Below are 22,342 nucleotides of genomic sequence, written 5' to 3' on the forward strand. Positions count from 1 at the left end.
TGGACGCCCTGTGCTCTCTGGCGGTTCTGGGGAGGGGACAGTGTCACTTCAGGGTCCCCATGCATGCTTTCTGTGGTTGGAGGGTGGGCTGAGGGCTCCCCAGAGGCCCCTGGCAGTGACAGCACGGAGACTTGGAGACCCTGCCGCACGCCCTCCTGGGAGGGTTGAGCCCCTGGGCAGGGCCCGGAAGGGCTGGGGAGCCTCCGGCCACGCTGCCACATCTAACTGGAAACCCCTCTCCCAGCCTGGCCGAGCCCCGGTAGGCACTTCCTCCCGGGGAAAGGTGCTGGCGGGAAGACACAGGCTGCAGCGGCCAGACAAGAGGACCACTGTGACCACTCGGGCGTGGCCTCCCCACTGCTGGCCTGCGCCCACCTCCTGCCTGGCCCGCATGGCCCTGTCTCAGATCACGCACGCCACACTCCGAGCTCCCTGCGTCTGGTCCCTGGCGCTGCAGCAGCGGCTGGGGACCCTGAGGTCCCGGGGCCTGCCCCCGCCTCCCCAGCCCAGGCCGCCTCCCATCTGCCCTGCGTGGTGCTTATCGGGTAACCAGAGCCCGCAGCTGCGTCCATGCCTGAAACAGGAAGCCCATCAGGCCTGGGCACAGGCTGCCATCGCCACCAAGAGCCAGGCTGGAGGATGGAGGAGCAGCGGGCGCTGGTGGCCGCCAGGGCTGGGGACATGGCCACCTTGGAAAGGCTGCTGGTGGCCGGCTCCCTGGGCCCGGGCGTCAGGGACACGCTGGGGGCTGGGCTGGTGCACCACGCTGCCCGCGGCGGCCACCTGGACTGTGTCTGCTTCCTGGTGCGACGGGCCAAGCTGCCTGGCAACCAGCGGGCCCAGAACGGGGCCACCCCAGCACACGACGCTGCAGCTGCTGGCCACCTGGAAGAGCTGCGCTGGCTGCTCCGCAACGGGGGCTGTGGGCTGCAGGTGAGTGGGGGCCCGTGCACCACAACCAGGGCTCTGCTCTCGGCCAGTGCTCCCTGCCCACACCGGTCCCCAGGAAGCTGCTCAGAGCCCGAGAGAGGCTCCTGAGTGCCCCGGATGCAGCGTGGGCTCAGAGGAGCCACTGAGACTCTGCCACCTTGCTGGAACGCTTGGCTTGGGTTGGGCTCTCTGCTTAGGCCTGGTGACTGGGCCTCTGCCCAGAGCGCCCAGAGTGCGGCAGTGGAGTGTGGCTCAGGAGCGGGGTTCTCAGCCCCTGTACCAGGGGCTGCAGGGCTGCTGGGCCCGCTCCAGTCCTGGTCCCCAGCGCATCCTGTGCAGTGAGGGGCACTTGGCAGGACAGTGAGCACGCCGGACGTCCCCAGTGGTCCAAGCGGCGTTGGCAGTCTCCTAGCACCAGAGTCTGCAGTGGGGACCTCCCTGCCCTCGGGGAGCTGGTCTGGGGAAGGGGACTGGCTGAGGCCGGGAGGCAGTGTCCAGGACACCTGTCCCAGGCATCTCTGGCCACGTGGAGCCTTCCTGACCATGCATAGTCAGCCTGGGAGTGGGGCCTGGACAGAGCAGGACCCCAGGAGGAGGCTCCTGACCCGGACCGGCCCTTTCCTGCCTCTGCTTCCTGCCCAGCAGGGTGACTCCAGGGCCCAGAGCCTCGTGGGTGTGGCCAGCAGGGTGGCCGGGCCCTGCTTGCTCACGGCCCTGCTGTGCCTCGGTAGGACCGGGATGCCTCGGGCATCTCCCCACTGCACCTGGCCGCCCGCTTTGGACACCCGGCGCTGGTGGAATGGCTGCTGCAGGAGGGCCACGCCGCCACACTGGAGACGCTGGAGGGCGCCCTGCCGCTACACCAGGCCGCCGTCAGTGGCGACCTCACTTGCCTGAAGCTCCTGGCGGCCGCCCACCCCAGGTGAGTGCCCCAGGGCCACTGGTGGGTTGGACTGGTCGCATGCAGGCAGTGAGGACCCCCAGGACGAGGCCCAGCAGGAAGCCAGGAGTGGGGGGTGGGGGGTGGAGTTCTGAGGCTCCTGCAGGGCAGAGGTGTAGCTGTGGACTGGGCAGGGAGGCCCAGGTGCAGCCCGATGTGCCCTACAGTGTCCTAACCCCAGGATTCTGGTCTCTGCCCTGCACTAAGGTCGCTGTTGTCATAGTAATGGGCCCAGAGAGGGGCCCAGGGTCCCCTGCTTTTCCCCAGGAGCCGCCTGCCTCCGGCCTCACCTGCTTCCTGTCTGGACACCCCGACCACCCCATGCTAGCCCCAGGACGCTTCCCTGTTGCCCTGCTGCCCAGCAGGGGTCCCTGGTTACATCCCCACCACCCAGCCTGGCCTGCATCCTCGAATCTACATCCTTAGAGCCTTCCTGCTGTTGACAGCAAGAGACTTCACATGCGCACACGTACATACGGGCACACACACGTGCACACAGTGGACAGTCTCAGGCCCCGGGCCACAGCCACAGAGAGGCACTGCAGTGACCGCAGACCCGCAGCTGCCATGCTGGCCACTGGCCTGTCCCAGTGCCATCCGGTCCCCGAGGAGAACAGCGACACACATGGTGACCCTGAGGCCACCTCAGCTCCGTGGGGACCGGGAGCAGCCCTGTTCCGGGAAGCAGCTATGTGCTGGGTCCTGTGTCCACCTGGTGTGGGGAAAGGGTCTTCCCCAGCCCCCCACAAGCCGCCGTTCTGCTCTGGGCCTCCGTTTCCCCTTTTGGCAGCTGAAGCTTGGGGCTGGGGTCCCCACACTCCCTGGGGCAAGCCGTGTCACTCGTGCTCTTGCAGTGTGGCTTTGGCTGCCGGGAGCTCGGGGGTGCAGCACTCTCCCCAGCATCCCTGCCGAGAGGCCACTGAGACCCCAGCCCCGTGAACACGTCGGCCAGAGCCTCGCGGCCCCGGAGCTGCTTGTGGGGACAGAGGGGCTACAGGGTGGCTGCGGCCACCTGTGTCTCCACGGGGCCGGGTGCAGAGCCTGGGATGGGCCCAGATCGTGCAGCCCACATGGTCTGAAACGACTGACGCCTGGGACTAGCTGGCCCAGGAGGTGGGAGCGCGGACAGGCGGGACCGGCCACTGTGCCCACAGCCCTGGACTGCGGCTGGCGCGGATCGGGGATGTGGGCTGTAAGGGCAGGGGCTGAGCGAGGTCTGCCGCAGCACAGGCTGGGCCAGTGCCGAGGACTCCCTGGGCCTCCCCTGTGGGCAGCCCAATGCAGAGATCCTGTCCGTACCGGGGACAAATTCCAGGCCATCCCTGCTGCCCATGTGGCCTGGCCAGCTGGGGAGCCCCAGCTGGGTGGGGAGCAGGCGGGCCGTGCTCTGGGCCATTCCCTCCCCTCCCTTTGCTGGTGCTCTTGGGCAATGTGCAACCTCTGCACCTGTCGGGTGCCTAGGGAGGGGAAGTGGACACAGCAGGGCCAGGTACCCCCACCACCGCCAACCACGCCGTGCGCCTCCCTGCAGGGGCGTGAACCGGCAGACCCGCAGCGGCGCCTCCCCGCTCTACCTGGCCTGCCAGGAGGGCCACCTGCACCTGGCTCAGTTCCTGGTGAAGGACTGTGGTGCCGACATGCACCTGCGCGCCCTGGATGGCTCGAGTGCCCTTCACGCTGCCGCTGCCCGTGGCCACTGCCCACTCGTGGTCTGGCTGGTAAGGGCCTGGGCCCAGGGGTGGGCTGGGACAGAGGCAGAGCCTTCCAGGGGCCAAGGTTCTTCCCCATGGCACGGGGAGCCATGGGGGGTGCTGAGCCGGATCCCTGGCCTTCCAGAGACCCCCTAACTGGGGAGGCTGAGGCAGGAGGATCACCATGAGTTCAAGGCCACCCTGGACCACACAGGGAGCTCAAGGCCAGCCTGAACTACATAGCCAGGCTCTGTCTCAAGAAACAAAGTGAACAATCCACAAAAGGTCTCTGGCTGCTGGTGGAGGGGAGCCATCCCACCCAGCCCTCGCAGGCTCGTCCTGGGGCTGCCTCTCTCCTGCCCCCACTCCTTTGCAGCTGCATCTGTTTCCCAGCCCCACCATAGGGCCTTTGTATACACTGTGCCTTGGCCAGGTGAGGTCCCCTTGTCCTCCAAGGTGCAGACACCCGACCAGCTGCATGCACAGAGTCTTTAGCTGGCCTGGGTCTCCTCCTGGCCCAACAGTGCGCAGCTGGGTGTCCTGGCAGGGCGCCGGCTATGTGCACCAGGCTGCATCCCTGTGACTGGCACAGCCGGGCACTGGGCAGAGACAGGAGGGACAAGGACCCTGCCCTCCTGACACTGGCCCTCCCCCCAGGTCACCTTCACGGACATCAGCCTGATGGCGAGGGACAATGAGGGAGCCACGGCCCTGCACTTTGCAGCCCGAGGCGGCCACACCCCCATCCTGGACCGGCTGCTGCTAATGGGCGCCCCGGGGACCAGGGACTCCTGGGGGGGCACCCCGCTGCACGATGCGGCTGAGAATGGGCACTTGGAGGTACGTGGCATTATCGGGCATGGGGGACCTCACAGGACCTGCAGGAGAGGTGTTGTTTCCCTAATATAGATGGGTAAACTGAGGCGCAGCAGGGTCTGGGTCTCCCAGGAGTGAGCTGCAGGGTTCAGGCAGTGCCTTTCCAGGACCAAGCACCCCAAGGTCTCCGGCAAACGCCTGAGGGTTTGATCTAATGTCCCTTCTGTCCTGGGTTCTGTCCAGGATGCAGGACCTGGAGTCTCGGGGCTCCCCTTGGCTGTGACAGGGGACCCCCGCCATTATAAAAGAAGCTCAAGGGCCAGTGGCACTGCACCTGCCTTGCAAGCGCAAGGTCCTGAGTTCGATCCCTGGTACTGCAAAAAAAAAAAAATAAATAAATAAAAAGTAATGAGCCTGTGCCCCGCAGCCCAGAAAGGGCCGCAATGGCGGCTTCTGTGCTCCACAGCTCCCGTGCCACGCTCTTGGTGTCTGGATGATGGGAATTTCACCAGTTACCTGCTGTGAGTTGTTTCATTGTAATCAAAAAGCTCTCCACATCAGCCACCCCGACCACTCCTGAGTGTGCCTCTTCACCTCCCCAAGCTGAAACTGCCCGCCCAGCCATCCCCACTCTTCCTGTCCCTATGAATCTGATGACTCTAGGTTCCTCTCATAAGTGGATCCATGCAGTGTTTGTCTCCCTGTGTCTGACCCATTTCACTGAGCATAATGTCCCCAAGGTTTATCCATACTGTGGATCAAAACTCCCTTTCTTTTCAAGGCTGCGAAATATTCCAGCTCAGAGACTCTGTTTTCCTTCTCACTCCCGTCTGATGGTGGGTATCTGGCTGCCTTTCCCTCTTGTTCTGGTGCACTTCAAACAGGCCACAGTGGTCTCTGCAGCCCCGTCCTCCATCCTCGGCTACATCAGAGGAATTGCTGGGCCTAACTGATGCTCTTCAGTGTGAACATCAACTTGCATTCTTAGAATAAATCCAGCATGCTCGCGATGACACGTTTATATATAGCTGAGCTTAATTTGCTAACAGCAGTGTAGGACTCAGGAGTGAACTTGGCCTGTCCCGTCCCTCACTTGTCCCCTCCCTGTTGGGCTTTGGTGTCAGGGTTACACAGTGAATTGGGAAGGCTTCATTTTTTTCCCTAGTCTTTGGAAATTTTTGCTTCCATTAGACTTATTCTTCGGTAAATGGTAGAATCCACCAGAACAGCTGAACAGCTGATTAGACTTGACATTTCTCTGAGAGAAGTTTTTAATTACAAATTCAATCTGTTTAATTATAAAGTCATGAGAGCTTTCGTGTGTGTGTGCGTGTGTGTGTGTGCATGCGTGTGTGTGTGTGTGTGTTGGTTTCAGTAAATCATATTTTCCTGGAAGCTTTCTGAGGCCCAATCCCGTCTGAGTTGTTCAGCATCTGTGCGCCATGTATCTCCTGTGTCACGTGTTCTGCCTCCCCAGCCGGCCATCGCCCATTGCCCGTTGCTGGCGTGGTTCCTCCTGCCTTGTTCCTCTCATCGCTTCAGGGGATGGGCAGTGCCAGTCCTTCCAGCAACCAGGATGGAGCTGTTCCAGACCTCTAGGGAGTTGCTGATTCCCCCAGTGTCTGTTTTCTACCTCGTTGGTGTCTGCCTTTACCCTCAGTACTTCTCTCCCGAGTTCTCTTCTGCAGTGCAGGGTTGGAACCCAGGGCCACACACACATGGGTCCAGTGCAACGTGGACAGTTCCATGGCATTCGGGATGTGTGCCTGTGACACAGCCCTCTCCTCCGTGAGGCCCCGAACATTCTCATCACCCCAAAGGGAAACCCTGGACTCATCAAGCGGGGTTCCCTGGGCCCCTTCCTTAAACCCTGGCGAGCTCTCTTCTACTTCTTGTCTGGATGGACACAATTCCGACATTTCGTGTCAATGCGACCATACAATACGTGGCCTTTGTGCCTGGCTTTCAGCGTGTTTTCAGGGCTCCCCGAGCGTGGCAGAAGTCTGAACCACATCCTTCCTACGCTGGGCTGTGCTCCTCACCTGTGGAGCTGACATTCTGTCCCCCGGCCTCTGTCGATGGACTTGGGCAGCCTCCACCTTTGGCCACTGAGGTCAGGGCTGCTTGGACATTCGGGGCCAGCTGTTGTCTGAGCCTGGACCTCGGTCCAGTTCTTTGGGACGCACTGGGTCACGTGGTTAGGGTGTGTGTAATCCCCAGGCTGCTTTCGCCACCCACAGCAGCGTACAAGGCGTCCAGTTCCTCTCCCTCCTGCTGACCCTTACCGCTCATCATGGCCAGCCTGGAGCCTGGGAAGTCGTGTGGCCTTGATGTGGGGCTCTCTGTGACCGAATCAGGTGTGTGGACAGGCGCTCGCTCCAGAAACAGGACTGCTCCTCTGGGGCGGTGAGGAGCGCTCCCTCTTCCTGACTTGTATCTGGTAGCTTCCAAGAGACTTGTGTCAGGTGGGGAGCGGGCAGGAGCATCGCTGCAGGCTTAGAGTGTGGCGAATCCGATTCTGCACCTGCTCTCAGGGGTGCTGGATGCACAGTACAGGTGGGAGTACCGCGTACCACTGTGGTACTGAGAACCATAGCAGATGCAACCAGAAGAGGGCGGCCCCAGGACTCGCAGGCGGAGCAGTGCCAGCTGCCCCAGGTGTACTTGGGCCCAGGAGAGGCTTCAGGTGAGCCAGGGCCGGCTCCTCCCCGGGTGCCCGGGGTGCGTGGCAGTGGTGCCCGGGCAGAGGACTTCCTGGGGCTCCCGGGAGGGTCACGCAGGGTGAGGTTGCAGAGTCTCGGAGGAGCAGCACGATCCGTAACCCGCAGAGGATCGCAGGGACTGAGGCAGACTGCGGAGCGCAGTGTCCCGGGTCAGGGTGGCGAGGCGGGCCTGGAGCCTCGCGTGGGGGCCGGGGCCTGAAGTGCGCTAACATCTGGTGGGAAGACGGATCCCACGCCGTGGCTGGGGGTGGGAGGCTGTGGAGTAGGAAGCTGTTACGGGGCAGGGCGGCTGGGGCTCACAACAGGGCGGGGGCTGGAGGTCTGCGGCCTGGACCCGACCTACGCTTTGGCCCGGCTGGCAGACCCTGCCCAGAGCACTCAGGGAGGGACCCACAGCACGCAGAGCCCCGCGCCCGGAAGCTGGCTGCTGGCTCCTCCCTCCGCGGCGGCCACACTTCCTCCCCGGGAGGCGCACTGAATTCCCGCTCAGACCTGCAGGGAAGACCCAGCGCCCCGCGCCCACGGGGTTGGAGATCCGGGCATCTCAGGCTGTTGCCCTATGGGTCGCGGTCCTGGCTCCTGCTGGGGGGAGCGCGAGGGACCTGCTGCTCCCAGGAGAGTGCTACCCAACACGCGCCCAGGCCGCTGCCCGTGGGCAGCATCACGACGCAGGAACCCTGCCTGTCATTGTCTGGGCCAGGGACCTGCCTCCGGCGTTCGTACAGTCTAAGTGTGGGACCTGCGTTCAGACCCGCGCGCGCGCGTACACGGCCACCCCTCCTGCAGCTCCAGGCTCCGCCCTGTGCACTGGCTGGGGTGGGGGGGACTGCGCTCCCTTCTTTTGCCCCTCCGAAAATGGCGTCCCCACCGTGAGGTGGAGCCTGGCGGTGGAGCTTCGCTCTGGGATCCGCCTGGGATCTGCACTGGGACAGCGGAACGTGACGTTGGCGCTGCGGCGACCTCCCGACTGCCCAGGAGCCCGCGGGAAGGTGTTTCTGAGCTCGTTCACGAGGCACTGGCGTTCCGAGTGACTCGGCGTCGCGCACCGGGGGTACGGTGTGAATTCACAGCGGGCAGAGAGATGGACACAGGGTGTCACTGTCACAGGGCGGTCATGGGTCTCCTGCACCATCCACTTCCTCTCTGCCGTGCTGTGGGCGGGTGGGACCCACACAGCTTCGGTCCGAAGCCAGGGAGAGCGGTGGAAGGTGAGGAAAATTGGAGAATAACAAGAAAGAAAGATACGTACCAAGATTAAGCTTGAAGGCTGGGACCGGGTGGGACCATAGCCTGGTGAGCTAATGGCCGCCTGGCGTCCACTGCACTCTATCGTGTAAGACAAACGGGAGAGAAGGTGGGTGACCCTCATTACGTGGCCTCCGTGGCCTAGGCTGAACGGAGTGTGATTGTATCATGATCGGGGCATGCGCAGAAAGGAACCAAGGGTACATAATTTAACTGCCTCCTGGGGCTGGGCCATCCAGGGGCTGCAATCTGAGTCAGACAGACTGTGCCTTGTTTCCCTGTCTGGTCTATGGCGGAGAAAGGGAGTGGGGATTAGACGAAAGGCCATCTTCCGGCTCGACTGTGCCAGAGTGGGTCATGGGCAGTGGGTGGGGTTTATACATCCTGCAGCCCTGGGCTGCACAGCCCTCAGCGCTGGATTTTGCAGCCCGCAGCTCAGAGCCAGTGGTGGAGGGAGCGGGACACCAGGGTCCACTTGTCTGCCTCCTTTTGCCTTTCTCAGCTGCTCTCCATCCAGCCATCTGACCTCCTGGTTTCAGAGCAGAATTTTAATTACTTAAAAATTTTGTGCGCAGGCAGGCATTATCACACAGGGGCTCTTGTGGGAACAGGAAGTGGTGTTGGGCGGGATCTGGGCTGAGGACAACGGCCTGAGTTGCCTCAAGGATCTGTCCAGCGTGCCCTGGAAGACAAGACATGGCTCCTGAGCCATCAGCATGGAGGAGCTGGCTTGTGACCCTGGGGCTCTCCCACTTCGAGGCCCTCGTGTGCCCCCCTGTGGAGCTGGCAAAGCCGTGACCCCGAGTGCTGAGGACCAGCCGAGTCCGTCCTGTCGCTGCACCCAGCAAGCGCTGCTTGGAGAGTGCCGTGTCCCTGCATCCAGCTCGGACACGAGTTCCAGGCAGCCCAGTGTCCACATGGGCTTGGGCTTTTCATGACGCCACCTGGAGCTGGCGTGGGAAGAGAGAGCTGCTGGGATTCGTGGATCTGTGCTCCGTGTCATTGGCCACCATGTCTCAGACGTCCCCTCCACCCTGTGCTGCGTCTCCTCTCTTTCTGGAATTCCTGGGACTTAGGTGCTGGGAGACAGAGAAGAAAACCAGGTCAGACTCTCCCATCCCTCTGAAGGCCAGGAGGGGACGTAGCCCACCAGCAGCTGTCACCTCCCTGTTGCCTCAAGAGTGGCTGGGGGCTCCTGCCAGGACCTATGGGCCGCTGCTGGGAGCCACACCTCCAATGACAGGTGTGAGGCTGCTCCACCACGCCCGTGCCAGAGGCTGCTGCTGCCTCGTGGGGAAACCAGAAAACCACACCAGCAGGGTGAGACAGGGAGGACCTGGTCCACGGCTGGTGTCCCCGAAGCTCCTAAACCCCAAGAATTTGTGAGCAGCCACAGTCCACATGGCACAGCTCCGGCCGGGGGCACCTGCCTTAGCCGAAGCGGGCTGGAGACTCGCACTGACCCACAGGCCATCCCCGCCCGTCACCACTGTGAACATCTGCAGGGTGCCACGGCCGAGCCTGAAGATGGCCCTTCGCCTAATCCCCACTCCCTTTCTCCTCCACGGACCAGAGAGACCCTGGATGGCACAGCCCCAGAGGCAGCTAGATTATGTGTCCTTTCTTTTCTGCACATGCCCCGATCACGAGACAATCACACTACGTTCAGCCTAGGCCACGTGGGCCACGTGGCACGAGTTACCTGCCTTCTCTTCCTGTTTGTCCCACACTACAAATACAGAGCGCTCTGGACGCCAGTTGGCCATTACCTCATCAGGCTGTGGTCCCACCTGGTCCCAGCTACAAAGCATACTTTTGCCTTCTTTCTTAGTATTTTCCAATTTTTTCTTCATCTCCCACCACTCTCCCTGGCTTTGGACCAACACTGTGCGGTCGCGGCAAAACCCTCCTTGTGCTGCACATGTGCCACCTGCTGCTGCTCCAGCTGAGCGGGGCCCCGAGTGCTGGTCGGGTGGGTGAGGAGGCTCCCTCCCCGCTCTGCCTCTGTGCAGCTGCCCAGGGCCCAGGGAAACCTTGCTCTAGGGCTCACGTAGATCCACTGGGGATTCTCGCTTGGGGAGTGGGGCAGAGCCGGTCTCAGTGGGAAGAGTTGGCAGCACCAGGGCCTAGAGACCGCGGAGGAGACTAGCAGCAGTCCGTGCAGATCACCAGCCAGTGACGCAGTGGACACTGGCTGGCAGTGTTTGGCAGGGAACCCAGGAAGCTGCCAAAGGGGCTAGACCTGGTGCCCAGCTGCCAGTGGGTGTGGCAGTCACGCTCAGCCGTCAGCTCGACTGGCTTGGGAACCGCCAGGGAGTGGTGAGGCACACTTCTGGGGATCGTGGAGGGAGGGCCTGGGCTCTGGGTCTGGTCCCTGGCCCTCCTCTGGTTCCCCTGCTCTGCTCCCTGACCTCGCTAATACTTACCCTTCGCTTCACAACACCCTCCAGCGTGTTCCTGCCTTGGAGCACCGACCATGGACTGAGGCCCCATGGGCCAAATTAAACTCGTCCTTTAAGCTGTGAGGTCAGGTGTGGTGTCCCAGTGATGGAACGCTGGCCGATACAGGGTGGCCAGGCGCTGTGGAGAGCCGTGGTGCTAGGGGCCCAGGACACTGGTGCTCAAGCCCGCAGCCATCCCGATGGCCGTCTGAATGGAACACAAGAACTCTCAATGGATTGGTGACAGTTGGACCTTACTGTGTTTTCTAGCTTTCTGTCACTGTGATAAAATACCTGAGATAATCCAATCTTTCAAGGAGGAAAGGTTTGTTTTTGGCTTACAGTTTCAGAGGGGCCAGTCCATGGATCTTGTTCTTGTGCTGTGGCCTCATGGGAGATCATGGTATAGTGCATGGCAGCAAACCTCGGTTTACCTCAGGTAGCTGGGAAGAAGCAAAATGGGAGAGGGTAGAGGTAGGGTAGGGGTCCCAATGGCCCTCCCAGGCCACGCCCCAGTGATCTCACTTCCTTATAGGAGGTCCTACCTCCTAAAGGACCCCCGTGTCCTAAGCGCCAGGGCTGGGGACACGCCTTCCTGGCAGTCTTAGGGGATAGCTCCCAGCTAAGGCAGCATCTACTGGGTTTCCGTTTTCATCTTGGTGCTCTCTCAGGTGCTGCTTCCGATTGTTTTCTCTTTATAGTTGTCCAGCCTCAATTCTGTTGGTGTTTTCATGTTCCAGACTGAACCCGTCATGTTCGGGTTGTTGTGTAGTCTGCGTAGTGGCCCCCGCGCTGGTGCTGGCGTCCCTTGAGCCCGCGGCTGTGGTGAGCACAATGCTGCTCTCACTCCCGCCTTCCGCCTTCCCGCTTCACCCTGGGGCCTGAGAGCCGCCCCGTGGGGGCTTCCCTGTGGCTGACTCTGGCCTGGATGGCGCTCAGGTCCTGTCACCTCTTGGGTGCGTCAGGAAGCTGCTTCTTCACAGCCTGTTTTCTGCGTATCCGGGGATTGACCAGACCTCCTGCCACTCTTTGCTGAAGCTGCTCCACCTGCTCACTGCACAGGTTTCCACACTGACACCTCGGGCACGCTCTGTTTACACACGGCAGCCACGGGGTCCGGGGTTCTGTGGTAAAGTCCTCCTCCTCCTCCTCCTCCTCCTCCTCCTCCTCCTCCTCCTCCTCCTCCTCCTCTCTCTCCCTCCCCTCCCCCTTCATCCTCCTCTTCCCCCTCCTCGCACCTCTGGGGCTGATGTGCCCGGTGCCCACTGGGGCCAGGCCTGACCCTCTCCCCTTCCTCCCCACTGGTGCCCCCCGAGAGCAGCTGCAGAATGACCTGGTCCTCACTGACGCCTCAAAGGCAAGGTGGGCCAGGGCCCTGGCTTGGTCCCCACTGTGCCCTGGAGAGCTGACCCTCCTGCCCTGGGTCCCCTCTGGGAAGGGCTCCTGGGCTTCCCGGGATGCTGTCTCTTCAATGCAGGACAGGGCGGCTCGTGGCCCAGGCGAAGACTGCCCCTGTGGCCCATGGCCGTGGGCTGCAGCAGCCAGGAGCTACCTGCATGGCCCCTCGGGGCCTGGTGAGCCTTCCAGTCATGGTTGCCCGTTTCCCCACAGTGCTGCCAGACCCTGCTCTCCCATGGCGTGGACCCCTCCCTGCGGGACACAGACGGGTACACGGCAGCGGACCTGGCAGAGTACCATGGGCACCAGGACTGCGCCCAGTTCCTGCGAGCAATGGCGCGGCCGGTGAGGCCTTGGGGCCCCTGCAGCCTGTAGGTCGGGGATGGGGGAGCCGCCGGCAGCCCGGGGAGCCGGGCCAGGCAGCAACAAGGGCACGGGTGGGGCTGGACAGGCGCGGTGACTGCCAGGCCTTTCCCATGGGCCGGGCACCCTACCTGCCACAGGCTGCCGAGGCCAGTTCCTCCTGGAACATCATGGCAGCTGAGGGTGCCCAGCATGGAAGCGGGCCTTGTCCTGGCTGGGTGCTCTGACGGGACTCTCCCACAGCCTCGAGACGTGGGTTCCCTTCCCTGGCCAGGGCGTGGACTCTCAGTGCCCCTGTTCTGGAGCTGGGACGGGATCTTGCTGCCCTGCTGGGCCTGTCCCCGGCACCATGGGGCCCCACGGCATTTGCTGAAGGGACCGTGGACTGCAGCCGGCCGGCGAGCGGCTTCCTGCAGGGCGGTGGGGCCGTGGCATCAGCATTCGGTGGGACAGCTGTGCCCAGCACCCCCTCTGCACCCAGCTCAGGTGGTGACCCTGTGGAGCTGCCCCTGCTCGCCATCTTCTGTGGTGGCCGCCCCGTCAGGAGGGGCCCTGGGGTCCCTGCATCCCATTGAGGGCTTCTGTGCCTCTCGTGTCGGGACCAACCGAGGCACAGCCCTGCTTGGCCCCTGGGCCTGCCAGACAGCCCTCAGCTGGCCTCTCGCTGCTGCAGCCTGGGCGGACCCTGGGCCCTGGCGCCCTGGTCTTGTCCTGGGGAGTAGTTTACAGGCTGTGGTGGTGACCGAGCAACTGAGTGCTGGACTGGCCACTGCCCAGAGGCCCTTCTTCCTCCTGCGCCCTGACACCCGGCTCTGCCCCTGCCCTGCGCAGCTGAGCTGAGGAGACCAGGAGAACGGCCACTGCAGCACCCCCGCCCTGCAGGCACTTGCCCCGCAGGGACCACTCCTGCTGGTCGGGGTCCCTGCCCCATCCCACCCACCAGGCCACGAGCCTGCCCCCAGCCCAGCCTGTGACCAGCGCCTCCTGGGCAGGGGCGGGGAAGCCTCAGGCTTCCTGGAGGTCCCAGCATCTCCCCACCCCACCTGGGGGCCGTGGTGCCAGAGCCCACCAAGTGCTCCTGTTCCCCATCTGCTGTCCCCCACCCACATCTGGGCACGCCCACAGGCCCTCGGACTCCGGGTGGGGACTGCAGCCCATCCTGCGCCTGTGTCCCCCCCCTCCGCCCGGCTGTGCTTGTCCCCGCTCAGTGGGAGGACAGGCAGCAGCTGTGGGCTGGCACCAGGGACAGGATGCTGGGCCCCATGCAATGTTAATGGAAATGCAATATGCGGAGGTGGCCTGCACCAGTGTCCCCATGCCGCCCCTGGAGTGACGAGAGCCTCAGGCCCAGTGCTGGAGATGCAACGCCCCACCATGGGCCCTGGGGGCTGGGGCAGGGGTCAGTGCTGACCCGCCGGCCCGCGGCCATCCTGTTGGCGTCTGGGGAACCTAGGGTGCCCACTGCCCACTTGGGGCCTGCACTCGCCTTGCCCCGGCCCACACCTGGGGCCTCAGCGAGATGAAGGGAGGGTGACCTGCCCCTCAGTGCTCCTCAGTGGGGCAGCTGTGAGGAGCCACCCTCCCTGCCCCAGACCTGGTGCCCTCCCTGGCCCCGGCCTCTGTGGGCTGCCTGAGCCTGGACCTCGGCCTGGGAGACAGGCAGAGCTGTTGGACGGCAGGGCCCAGCCGCCCGGCAGTAATGGAATCTCAGCCGTGGCAGTTGGTGCTGGGCGCCGTAGCGGGTCGTGATTTTCCCGGCCCAGGTGGCATTACAGGTCTGTAATCCTGCTCACCCCTGCCACCCTCGATGCATAATGCATGGAGGCTCAGCAACGCTCAAATCTCACCAGAACACAGGGAGGAGGTGGCAGCCGGGGCCAGGGAAACGCACTCCCGACCCGAGGCCCGAGCCCTGACGTCCACCCCTCCTTCTGTCCCGTGGACCCCAGTGTCCAGGGCCTCAGGCAAGGCAAGGACATGGTGACTCCTCCCACTGAGGTTCAGGGACCCTGAGGGCCGGCATCCATGGGCCCCACCTTCCAGCCAGGGCTCATAGGCTGGACAGGGACAGGGCTCACGGCCGACGTCCCTGTGCTTCTCAGTGGTGGTGGCGGAGCTCAGGGAGCCGAGGGGTGCCCAGGATCCCCAGTGTTCCTGCCCCCTGCTCCCCCAGCCAGGGCCACAGCCGGCCTCTGCCCTGCACCCGCTGTGGGTGAGGTGGGAGTCTCCAGGGCCAATCCAACTTGGAGAGACTCGAGGGCTCCCAGGCGATGTGATTTGGGCCCAGACAGCTGCTATGTCCATCATGGGCCCAGAAACGCCCTCTTCAGAGCGAGCAGGAAGTTCCCTGCCTCTGTCCCCTGGGAGGCTGGGCAGGGACAGCGGGCTTGGCATTTGTGGTGGCACCGTCCCTGCCTCTCCCGACACTGACACTGCCCCTGGACCAGGGAGTCCCACGGCCTCCGGGACAACTCAGATCCCAGCTCCGTTGAGGGGCCCTGGGAAAGCCCTGTGCCCCCTGTGCTCCTCAGTTTCCCTGTCTGTGGGTGGGGACTCAGGGATCCCAGGTGCCATCTCCTGAGGGTCCCCTGCCCTGGCTCTGCCCTGTGGAGGGTTAAGATTGCTGTAAGGGATCCCACACCGGCAGGCCTGGCTACCTGACACTCAGCCTTCAAATATTCATGTGCACCTCTTGTGGGGGCGGCGGCTTGGACAGCCCTGAGGCCCACAGCCGCATCTGGGAGAGGTCCGCCCGGGGCCGGAGCGGAGCTGGAGGCTTCCGAGGAGTGAGGCGCATGGGGCTGGGAGGCCGGGCTCTCGTCCGGTGGCCTGGGGGCCGAGGGTCTGGGATGGGGCGCGTTCACCTGTGACCTGCCCGGTAAGGCCCAGAGAGGCCCGGGCTTGGCCTGCAGCACCGGCCATGCACAAGGTAGGGATTTCCCATGGGCTCAGCACACGGCCCTGAGACGGGGCCGCCTGGGGAGTGGGTAGGGGTCACAGAGGGATGGGGCCCAGACGAGCACTCGGGGTGTCTGGGGGCCTGGCAGGGACAGGGCTGCCCTCCCTCTGCTTTCTCCCCGGGAGCTCCACAGGCGCACAAGGCACCGGCACCGGCCGGTGCCCTCACGCTGGCCGCCCTGTCCCCAGCTGCCCACCCTGATGACACCCCAGCCTCCGCCGTTCCTGCCCCCGCCACTGTCCGCCGTGAAGCTCTCCCTGCAGCACGGAGGAGGGGACCCTGGGCACGGGAGCCCCACGCGTGAGTACGCAGCCAGCTGGAGGCAGTCGCTGGGTTTCTTCCGGGGCCTCTGCAGGGGAGGCGTCCCCAAGGGCTGGCGGGGAGGGTCCTGCAACTGCAGGCCGTCCCAGTGGAGGGCCGGGCCCAGCACTGGGCAGAGCAAGATGGAATTGCAGGAGCCTCGCAGCAGCACCATAGGCAGAGGGTGCCTGGGTGTGCAGGACGCCCCACTGCTGTGTGGTCACAAGTGGGCGCGCGTGTGTCTGCGTGCGTAAGTGCGTCTGCGTGTGAGCGTGTGTACAAGTCTGTGCGTGTCTGTGTGTGTTTACATGTGTAAGCCTGTGTCTGATTATGTGCGTGTGCGTGTGTGCATCTGCCCTGCCCGGGCCCGCTGCAGGCCTCAGGAGGGCTCGCGCCCAATGTGGATCAGGCATGAGGTGCTGGCAGCCCAGTGGGCTCGGCAGGGCCCCCGAGCGTCTGGGCACCCGGCGGGGCCTTGCTCCCAGCCCAGCTCCTGCAGGCGCCCTGCTGTCCCCGACAGGCTCCCCGAGCCCTGCCCCCGAGGCCCCGACTCCCCTCCACTTCTCAGCAGCCTCGACGCTCAGCCCCACCTGGCCCGGCCAGCCCAGCCTGAGGGAGCCCCTGGCCTGTCCCCCTGGCCCAAGCGGAACTCCAGCCACCCCCAAGGTGAGTCCCCGGCTCTGGGTAGCCTGCTTCTGAGGATGGGAACTTCAGGCAGTGGCAGCAGAGAACGAGGGGACCCTTCCCTGTCCCCCGAGAGTCCCAGCAGCCAGGCCTGCACGGACCTCAGGACTCAGGTGCTCTGCCCCCTCAGAAGCCCTGTTCTGCAGAGAAGCAGCTGCCTCTGAAGGTGTGGGGCTGGCCGCTCCTCCTCCGGAGGCTCTCTCCCCTCCCTCTGTGCCCAGCCCAGCCCTGAGTGGGTCCTGGGTAAGCTGGGAAATTCCTCCTTTGCTGGTCCCTGGAGGGGTAGAGCATGCGCAGCACGGTAAAGGCTCTGACAAGTCCTGCTCCACAGAATGGCGGCCAGACTTTGTCCATGTTGAATTCCCAGCGGCATGCACAGGGCACCCTCTGCTGGGCCGCTCGGAGAGGGCAGGACTCTGGTGGCCTCTCTGAGCAGTGAATCACAGTGGGGCCGCACCTGGGCGGGTCTTGGCTGGGAGCTGGGGGCCGGGGCCGACCCCGGATGCCCTGGACCACACACTGGGTCCCCGTCTGCACAGGGGCCAGAGATGGCTCTGGGGGACGCCCCCAACGGCCTGGCTGTGCTGCGGCTGGACGGGCTGCCCTCGGGGGACCTGGACGGGCTGGTGCCCACGCGGGACGAGCAGGGCCGGCCCATCCCCGAGTGGAAGCGGCAGGTGATGGTGCGGCAGCTGCAGGCCCGGCTGGGCGCGGAGGACGGCGCTGCAGAGGCCCAGGTGTGGCTGGGCGGGGGCGGCCCCAGCCCATCCTGCAGGAACCCGCCCCGCCCTGCCCCTCCCGCTGCCTGGCTTCCCTGGGTCGGGCAGAGGCACCGTCCGCTCTGTCCTTTGACGCCCGTGCTCAGCAGCGGCCCTGCTCTGCTCGGCGTCCTGGACTCCAGCCACCAGCGCGTGTCCTTGGCCTGGGCTGCGCTGTCCCTGCCACGAGCCCAGCCACCTGCAGCTGAGCTGCAGCGCAGAGGAGAAGGCTCTGCTGCCTCTGCGGCGTGGGGCAGGGCGGGTTGGGGCCTCTGCGCATCCAACCTCAGGGTTGTGCGCCGGCCTGGCCGGGCAGAAAGCCTGCAGCCCAGTCGGGACCTTGGGGTGGACGGTGCCCAGGACTCGGTGGGGATGTGGGGCGGGCGGCGGCTGGGGCTGGTCCCCACCCTCGGGGCTGTCAGACCCGGGCAGGGTTGGCCGAGGACTGGGAGGCTCGGGGGACGGGGCCGGGGCGGGCAGCTCATCCCCTTCCCGGGGGCGACAGTGCCCTGCCAGTCTCCAGCTCTGCCAGCTGCCTGGCTTGCTTTTCTTTCTGTTTGGGGGTTTTCTTTTGCAGTACTACGAGCTGAGCTGGGTCTTCACTCGGAGCTGCACCTCCAGCCTGTTCTTACTTTGTTTTGGTATAGATCTCACTAAGTCACTCATTTGGCCAGGCTGGCCCCTCACTTGTGGTTCTCCTGCCTCAGCCTTCTGGGTGCTGTGGCTTATGCTTTCTAAGACCAGACGGGCCAGCCAGAGTGTCCAGAGGCTGGACGAGGGTCCCCGGGGGCCTAGAGCCCGCCCACCCCAGGGAGGCGATGCCCAGCGTGGGTCGGCCCTGCTGACCGGCCCTTCCTGTGCCCAGGGCAGCAGCGGTGGGAGCGCGGGCCCCACGGAGCCAGCCCCCTGGCAGTACGCGCAGGTGCACCAGGCCATCCTGGGCCCCTTTGGGGAGCTGCTGACAGAGGACGACCTGCTGTACCTGGAGAAGCAGGTTGCAGACCTGCAGCTGCGGCACCGCTGCCAGGAGTACGAGAGCCAGCTGAGCCGGCTGGCGGCTGAGCTGCAGGCCCTGCTGCCCGAGCCCCTGGTCAGCATCACCGTGAACAGCCACTTCCTGCCCCAGGCACCCGGGCTGGAGGACGAGGGGGGCCCCATGCCGGCAGCCAAGCCCAAGGACCCTGGGGAGGCCAGGACCGCTGAGCCGGGCGGGCAGCCCCTCCCCTTCTGGTGCAGCCACATCGGGCGCCTGGTGCGCAGCCTGTCACTGCTGCTGAAGGGCATGAATGGGCCAGTGCAGGCTGAGGAGCCCGAGGCTGCCCTTGCCCCACAGGACGCCCGCAGGGAGGCCCTGGCCAGCCCGGCCCGCAGCGAGGCCCAGCGCGAGATCCAGGGCTGGGGGGTGTCCGTGCAGACGTTGCGTGGCAACTTTGAGTCGGTGCCTGATGCCATCCCGCCCTGTGCCCCAAGCCCGGGGCTCTATGAGCCCGGTGCCTGGCCCATGCAGTGCCCTGGAGGCTGCCAGCTGGCACCTCCAAAGCCCCGAGGCAGGCCAGCAAGGGGCGAGCACAGGCCACAGGCCACAGAGGAGGCCCCGTCGGAGGCGGGCGCACTGCCCGGGCCGGACTTGGCCAGCCTGCGCAAGGAGCGCATTGTCATGCTCTTCCTCAGCCACTAGAAGCGCTCGGCCTGCACACCAGCACTCAGGACGGCGGCCTACAGGACCCCAGAGGCCCAGCGTGCCCACCCCCGGGGACCGGAGCCTGCTGGGAGCCTGCACCCGCCCTCCCTGCCGCCCAGCCCCAGCCCCCGGCTCGGCCACCTGTGGCACCAGCGCAGCGCCGTTGCCCACCTGCTGGGCAGCTGGAAGGCCATCCTGGCACATGTGCCCACCCGGCAGCTGCGGCTGAGCCGGCGGCCCCAAGGGCCCCTGTCCCCTGAGCAGTTCCTGCCCCATGTGGATGGGGCGCCCATGCCCTACAGCAGCCTCTCCCTAGACCTCTTCATGCTGGGCTACTTCCAGCTGCTGGAGTGCGAACTGCCGCCGGAGGAGCGGAAGATGCGGCACCTGCTGTGCTTTGAGGTCTTTGAGCACCTGGGCGCCCATGGCTGGGAGGCAGTGCGGGCCTTCCACAAGGCCGTGATGGACGAGGTGGCTGCCGGGCACCGTGCCTGGAGTGACAGCTTGGAGGACATCAAAGCCCGCTTCTTCGGCTGCAGCCAGGGCCCTGCCTGGGACCCCGAGCCTTGCCGGGAGTCAGGAGTGACACCGCTCGGGCCCCTGCCGAGCCCCGCTGTCCCCAGCAGTGTCCCCAAGCCTGTGGCACAGTGGCCAGGTCCTGGCTCCCAGCAGGGCAGCTTCAACAGTGAGGACATCTGCAGCTACATGGACCGCAGCTTTGCCTTCTGGAAGGAGAAGGAGGCGGAGATGTTCCACCTCGGGGAGTGAACGGCCCGAAGAGACAGCAGCGGGACTGCAGTGCTGGGCCTGGCCCACGCAGACTCCCTGATGAGAAGCTCCCTGTATGGTCCCTGCCCTGACCCCGCTGTGGGGCCCCGGGACACAGAGCTGTCAGCCCCAGAGGTCATGGATGGCAGAGTGGCCACTCGGGCACCCAGCTGTCACCCAGGGCACCCTTCTCCACATGCCAGGGGGCTGGGAGGTGATGGATCCCACCCTCGGGGCCCGGCTGGCACAGAGAATTGACGGAGCCAGTCCTCGGGAGGGCTGAAGGCTGCTGATGGCAGCCTGTCCCCAGCCCCCGGTGCCAGCCAGAGGCTGGGCCCCCGCCAGGCTGTGAGGTCCAAGGAAGCTTCGGGGGGGGGCTGTGAGACGCCCCGGGCACTGGCCGAGGGGGAGGTTTCAGGACCCTCCGCCGACCACCTGCCTGTGGCCACAGCGCTGAGGGCAGAGCTGGCACGACGACAGGTCACCTTCAGGGGTCTCCTGTGGGGAACCTCAGCCTGGGGTCCTGTGGGCAAGGCCTCAAGGAGACATGAACTTGGGGTGAGCTGGTGGTCCATACGGCAGGGCTGTGAAGGGAAGGGGCGTGCGCCCTGGCTTCCGGCCACCAGGGCCACTCGCCATCGCTGGGGCCTGCCACACGCCCAGGCGCACACCACAGAGACCCCTCCTGCAGCCAAGCCTGGGCTTGCGCTGGCTCAATAAAGCTCCGCCCCGCCGGCCTTGCTCTTGTGTTATCCTCGAGGGTCCCCCGTGCCGCCGTGCCCGGCCCCAGGCGGGCACCAGGCCCAAGCCCACCTTGTCACCACAGACCCGGGCGGCAGCCTCTGTCCCACAGGGGCTTCTCACTGCACGCCAGAGGGGGACACAGCGCCAAGCGCCACTGGGGACCTAGGTGGGCACACTCAGCCCTGAGGGGGAGGGGCTCTTCTCAGGGCCCTGAGCTCAGACGCCACCTGGCCGGCGGTGGCTCTGTCAGGCAGGCTCCTCTCAGGACCCTGGCTCACCCCAGCCTGTGGCTGTGTTGTGCCCGAGGCCTGGCCCAGCTGGGGCAGGAGATGAGGCTCAGACGTGGGTCTGGGGAGCCTGTGGTGGCATGCTGGGAGTCGGGCACTCTGGCATCTCCTGGGGCAGTGTCCCGAGGGGCCAAGGAAGAGGGGTGGGTGGCATTGGGCAGAAGCTCAGCGCCCAGCTCCGGGTGGCCCTGCCTGCTCACTGCTGGGCCTGTTTCCAGTGTGGTCGAGGGGGGCTGCGGGAGTCCTGGGGGCCAGTGGGTGGCAGGTGGGGGTGCAGGGTGGCACAGGTCTGGGCTTGTGCCCGAAGGGGCAGCCCTCACATTCCTGCTGCAGAAGACACCCTGCTTCTCAGGGCACCCCAGCGGCTCTGCTCTTTCACGGGGGGGGGGGGGCTGAGGACGCTGGCTTCTAAGGACCTGCAGGTGACTGTCACCCGAGGGTGCAGGCTGGGCCACGAGGTGCACCTCTCTGTCTGCTGTCTGGGGGAGCATTGCTCACCGAGGACCCAGGGCGCCTTCATAAGCACCCAAACCAGGCTTCCTGGAGAGGCAGAAATTGTCTGGGCCTTTCCCAGCCCCATGTACTGGCAAAGCAGACTGGCCAGACGTGTAATCCCAGCACTTGCGAGGCAGGTGGTGGAACCACTGAGCTAAATCCCCGGCCCTGTCATTGCAAGTTTGAGGTCAGTCTGGGCTACATGGTGAGACCCTGTCCGAGAAACAAAACAAAACCAAAAGCAAAGAAAGAAAAGAAGGAAAGAAAAACAGGTCTCAGAGGCAGTGAACACTGCCCAGTATGGTGGAAGCACTGTACACACCTGTGTGACCTTTAAGGTAGCCAGGTTTTTCATGACTAAATTGCCTTTGAAGGAGCAAACAAAGGAAGCTGTGAGGAGCCCCAGGGAACCCCCTTTGGCAGTCAGTGCACAGCCTCCCAGAGTACAGCCGGCACCACGGTGTCACTTCGGACTCGGCCACAGAGGAGGCTGCGTCCAGCGCCCTTGCCTTTGACCCCTGAGGGAAGCGGCTGCCATGCAGGGAGGACTCGTCCCCCGACCCGCAGCCTGCCAGCACCCCTCGGGTGACTCCTGAGCACTGCGGCGTGCCTTTGGGAGACGCTGCCTCTGGGCAGTTTGTTAGGCAACAGCAGCTGACAGATACAGTGGGAGGCGGTGACAGGCTGGTGGCAGGCTGAAGGCGTCACAGTGATGGAGCAGCTGCAGCCGAGCAGTGGCCACTTGGGTCAGCAGAGGGGGCAGAGAAGCGGCTCACACCAGGACCGCAGGCCCACAGGGAAGGCCTGGGGCGGCAGGCTGAGTGCGCCAGTCAGCTGTGGGAGAAAGGACAGACGGCTCCCTGGCGCTCCGTGCCCACAGGAACCTCACACGCAAGAGGTGCTGGGAGCTGTTGCACTGTGCAGCCCTGAGGAGGCAGCCAGGGTGGCTGTGGAGCTGGTCCCCAGCAGCCTACAGCCCCTCCACAGGGCACCCTGCTCTGTGCCGGGTGAAAGATGACCATGCACAGTCTGTGCCGGGAACCCTGTCTCCAAGTACAGACTAGAAGGACAGGATGCTGCCCAGTGCAAAGGCCCTGGGGTCACCACAGTGCTGCCAAG

General features: G+C 64.8%; 1 protein-coding gene and 1 long non-coding RNA gene across 2 annotated transcripts; one reads left to right on the plus strand and one right to left on the minus strand.

Moving 5' to 3' along the window:
• Positions 1 to 139: 139 nt before the first annotated feature.
• On the plus strand, positions 140 to 20,430 carry Espnl (espin like). Its single transcript, XM_087209551.1, is given in 9 exon segments — positions 140 to 933; positions 1,662 to 1,852; positions 3,402 to 3,588; positions 4,219 to 4,401; positions 12,398 to 12,529; positions 15,695 to 15,806; positions 16,378 to 16,472; positions 17,030 to 17,227; positions 18,114 to 20,430. Coding segments are annotated over 9 exon segments (3,045 nt in total). The 5' UTR covers positions 140 to 570; the 3' UTR covers positions 19,698 to 20,430.
• On the minus strand, positions 8,902 to 11,915 carry LOC147828589 (uncharacterized). Its single transcript, XR_015450618.1, has 3 exons — positions 11,332 to 11,915; positions 10,772 to 11,229; positions 8,902 to 9,424 (listed from the first exon to the last, which is right to left on the minus strand). It is a non-coding gene; the product is annotated as an uncharacterized LOC147828589 (long non-coding RNA).
• Positions 20,431 to 22,342: the final 1,912 nt, after the last annotated feature.

This window comes from Heterocephalus glaber, unplaced genomic scaffold (genome assembly GCF_053883595.1).
Source record: "Heterocephalus glaber isolate CG9 unplaced genomic scaffold, H.glaber_assembly_v1.0 deba00001004, whole genome shotgun sequence".
NCBI lineage: Eukaryota > Metazoa > Chordata > Mammalia > Rodentia > Bathyergidae > Heterocephalus > Heterocephalus glaber.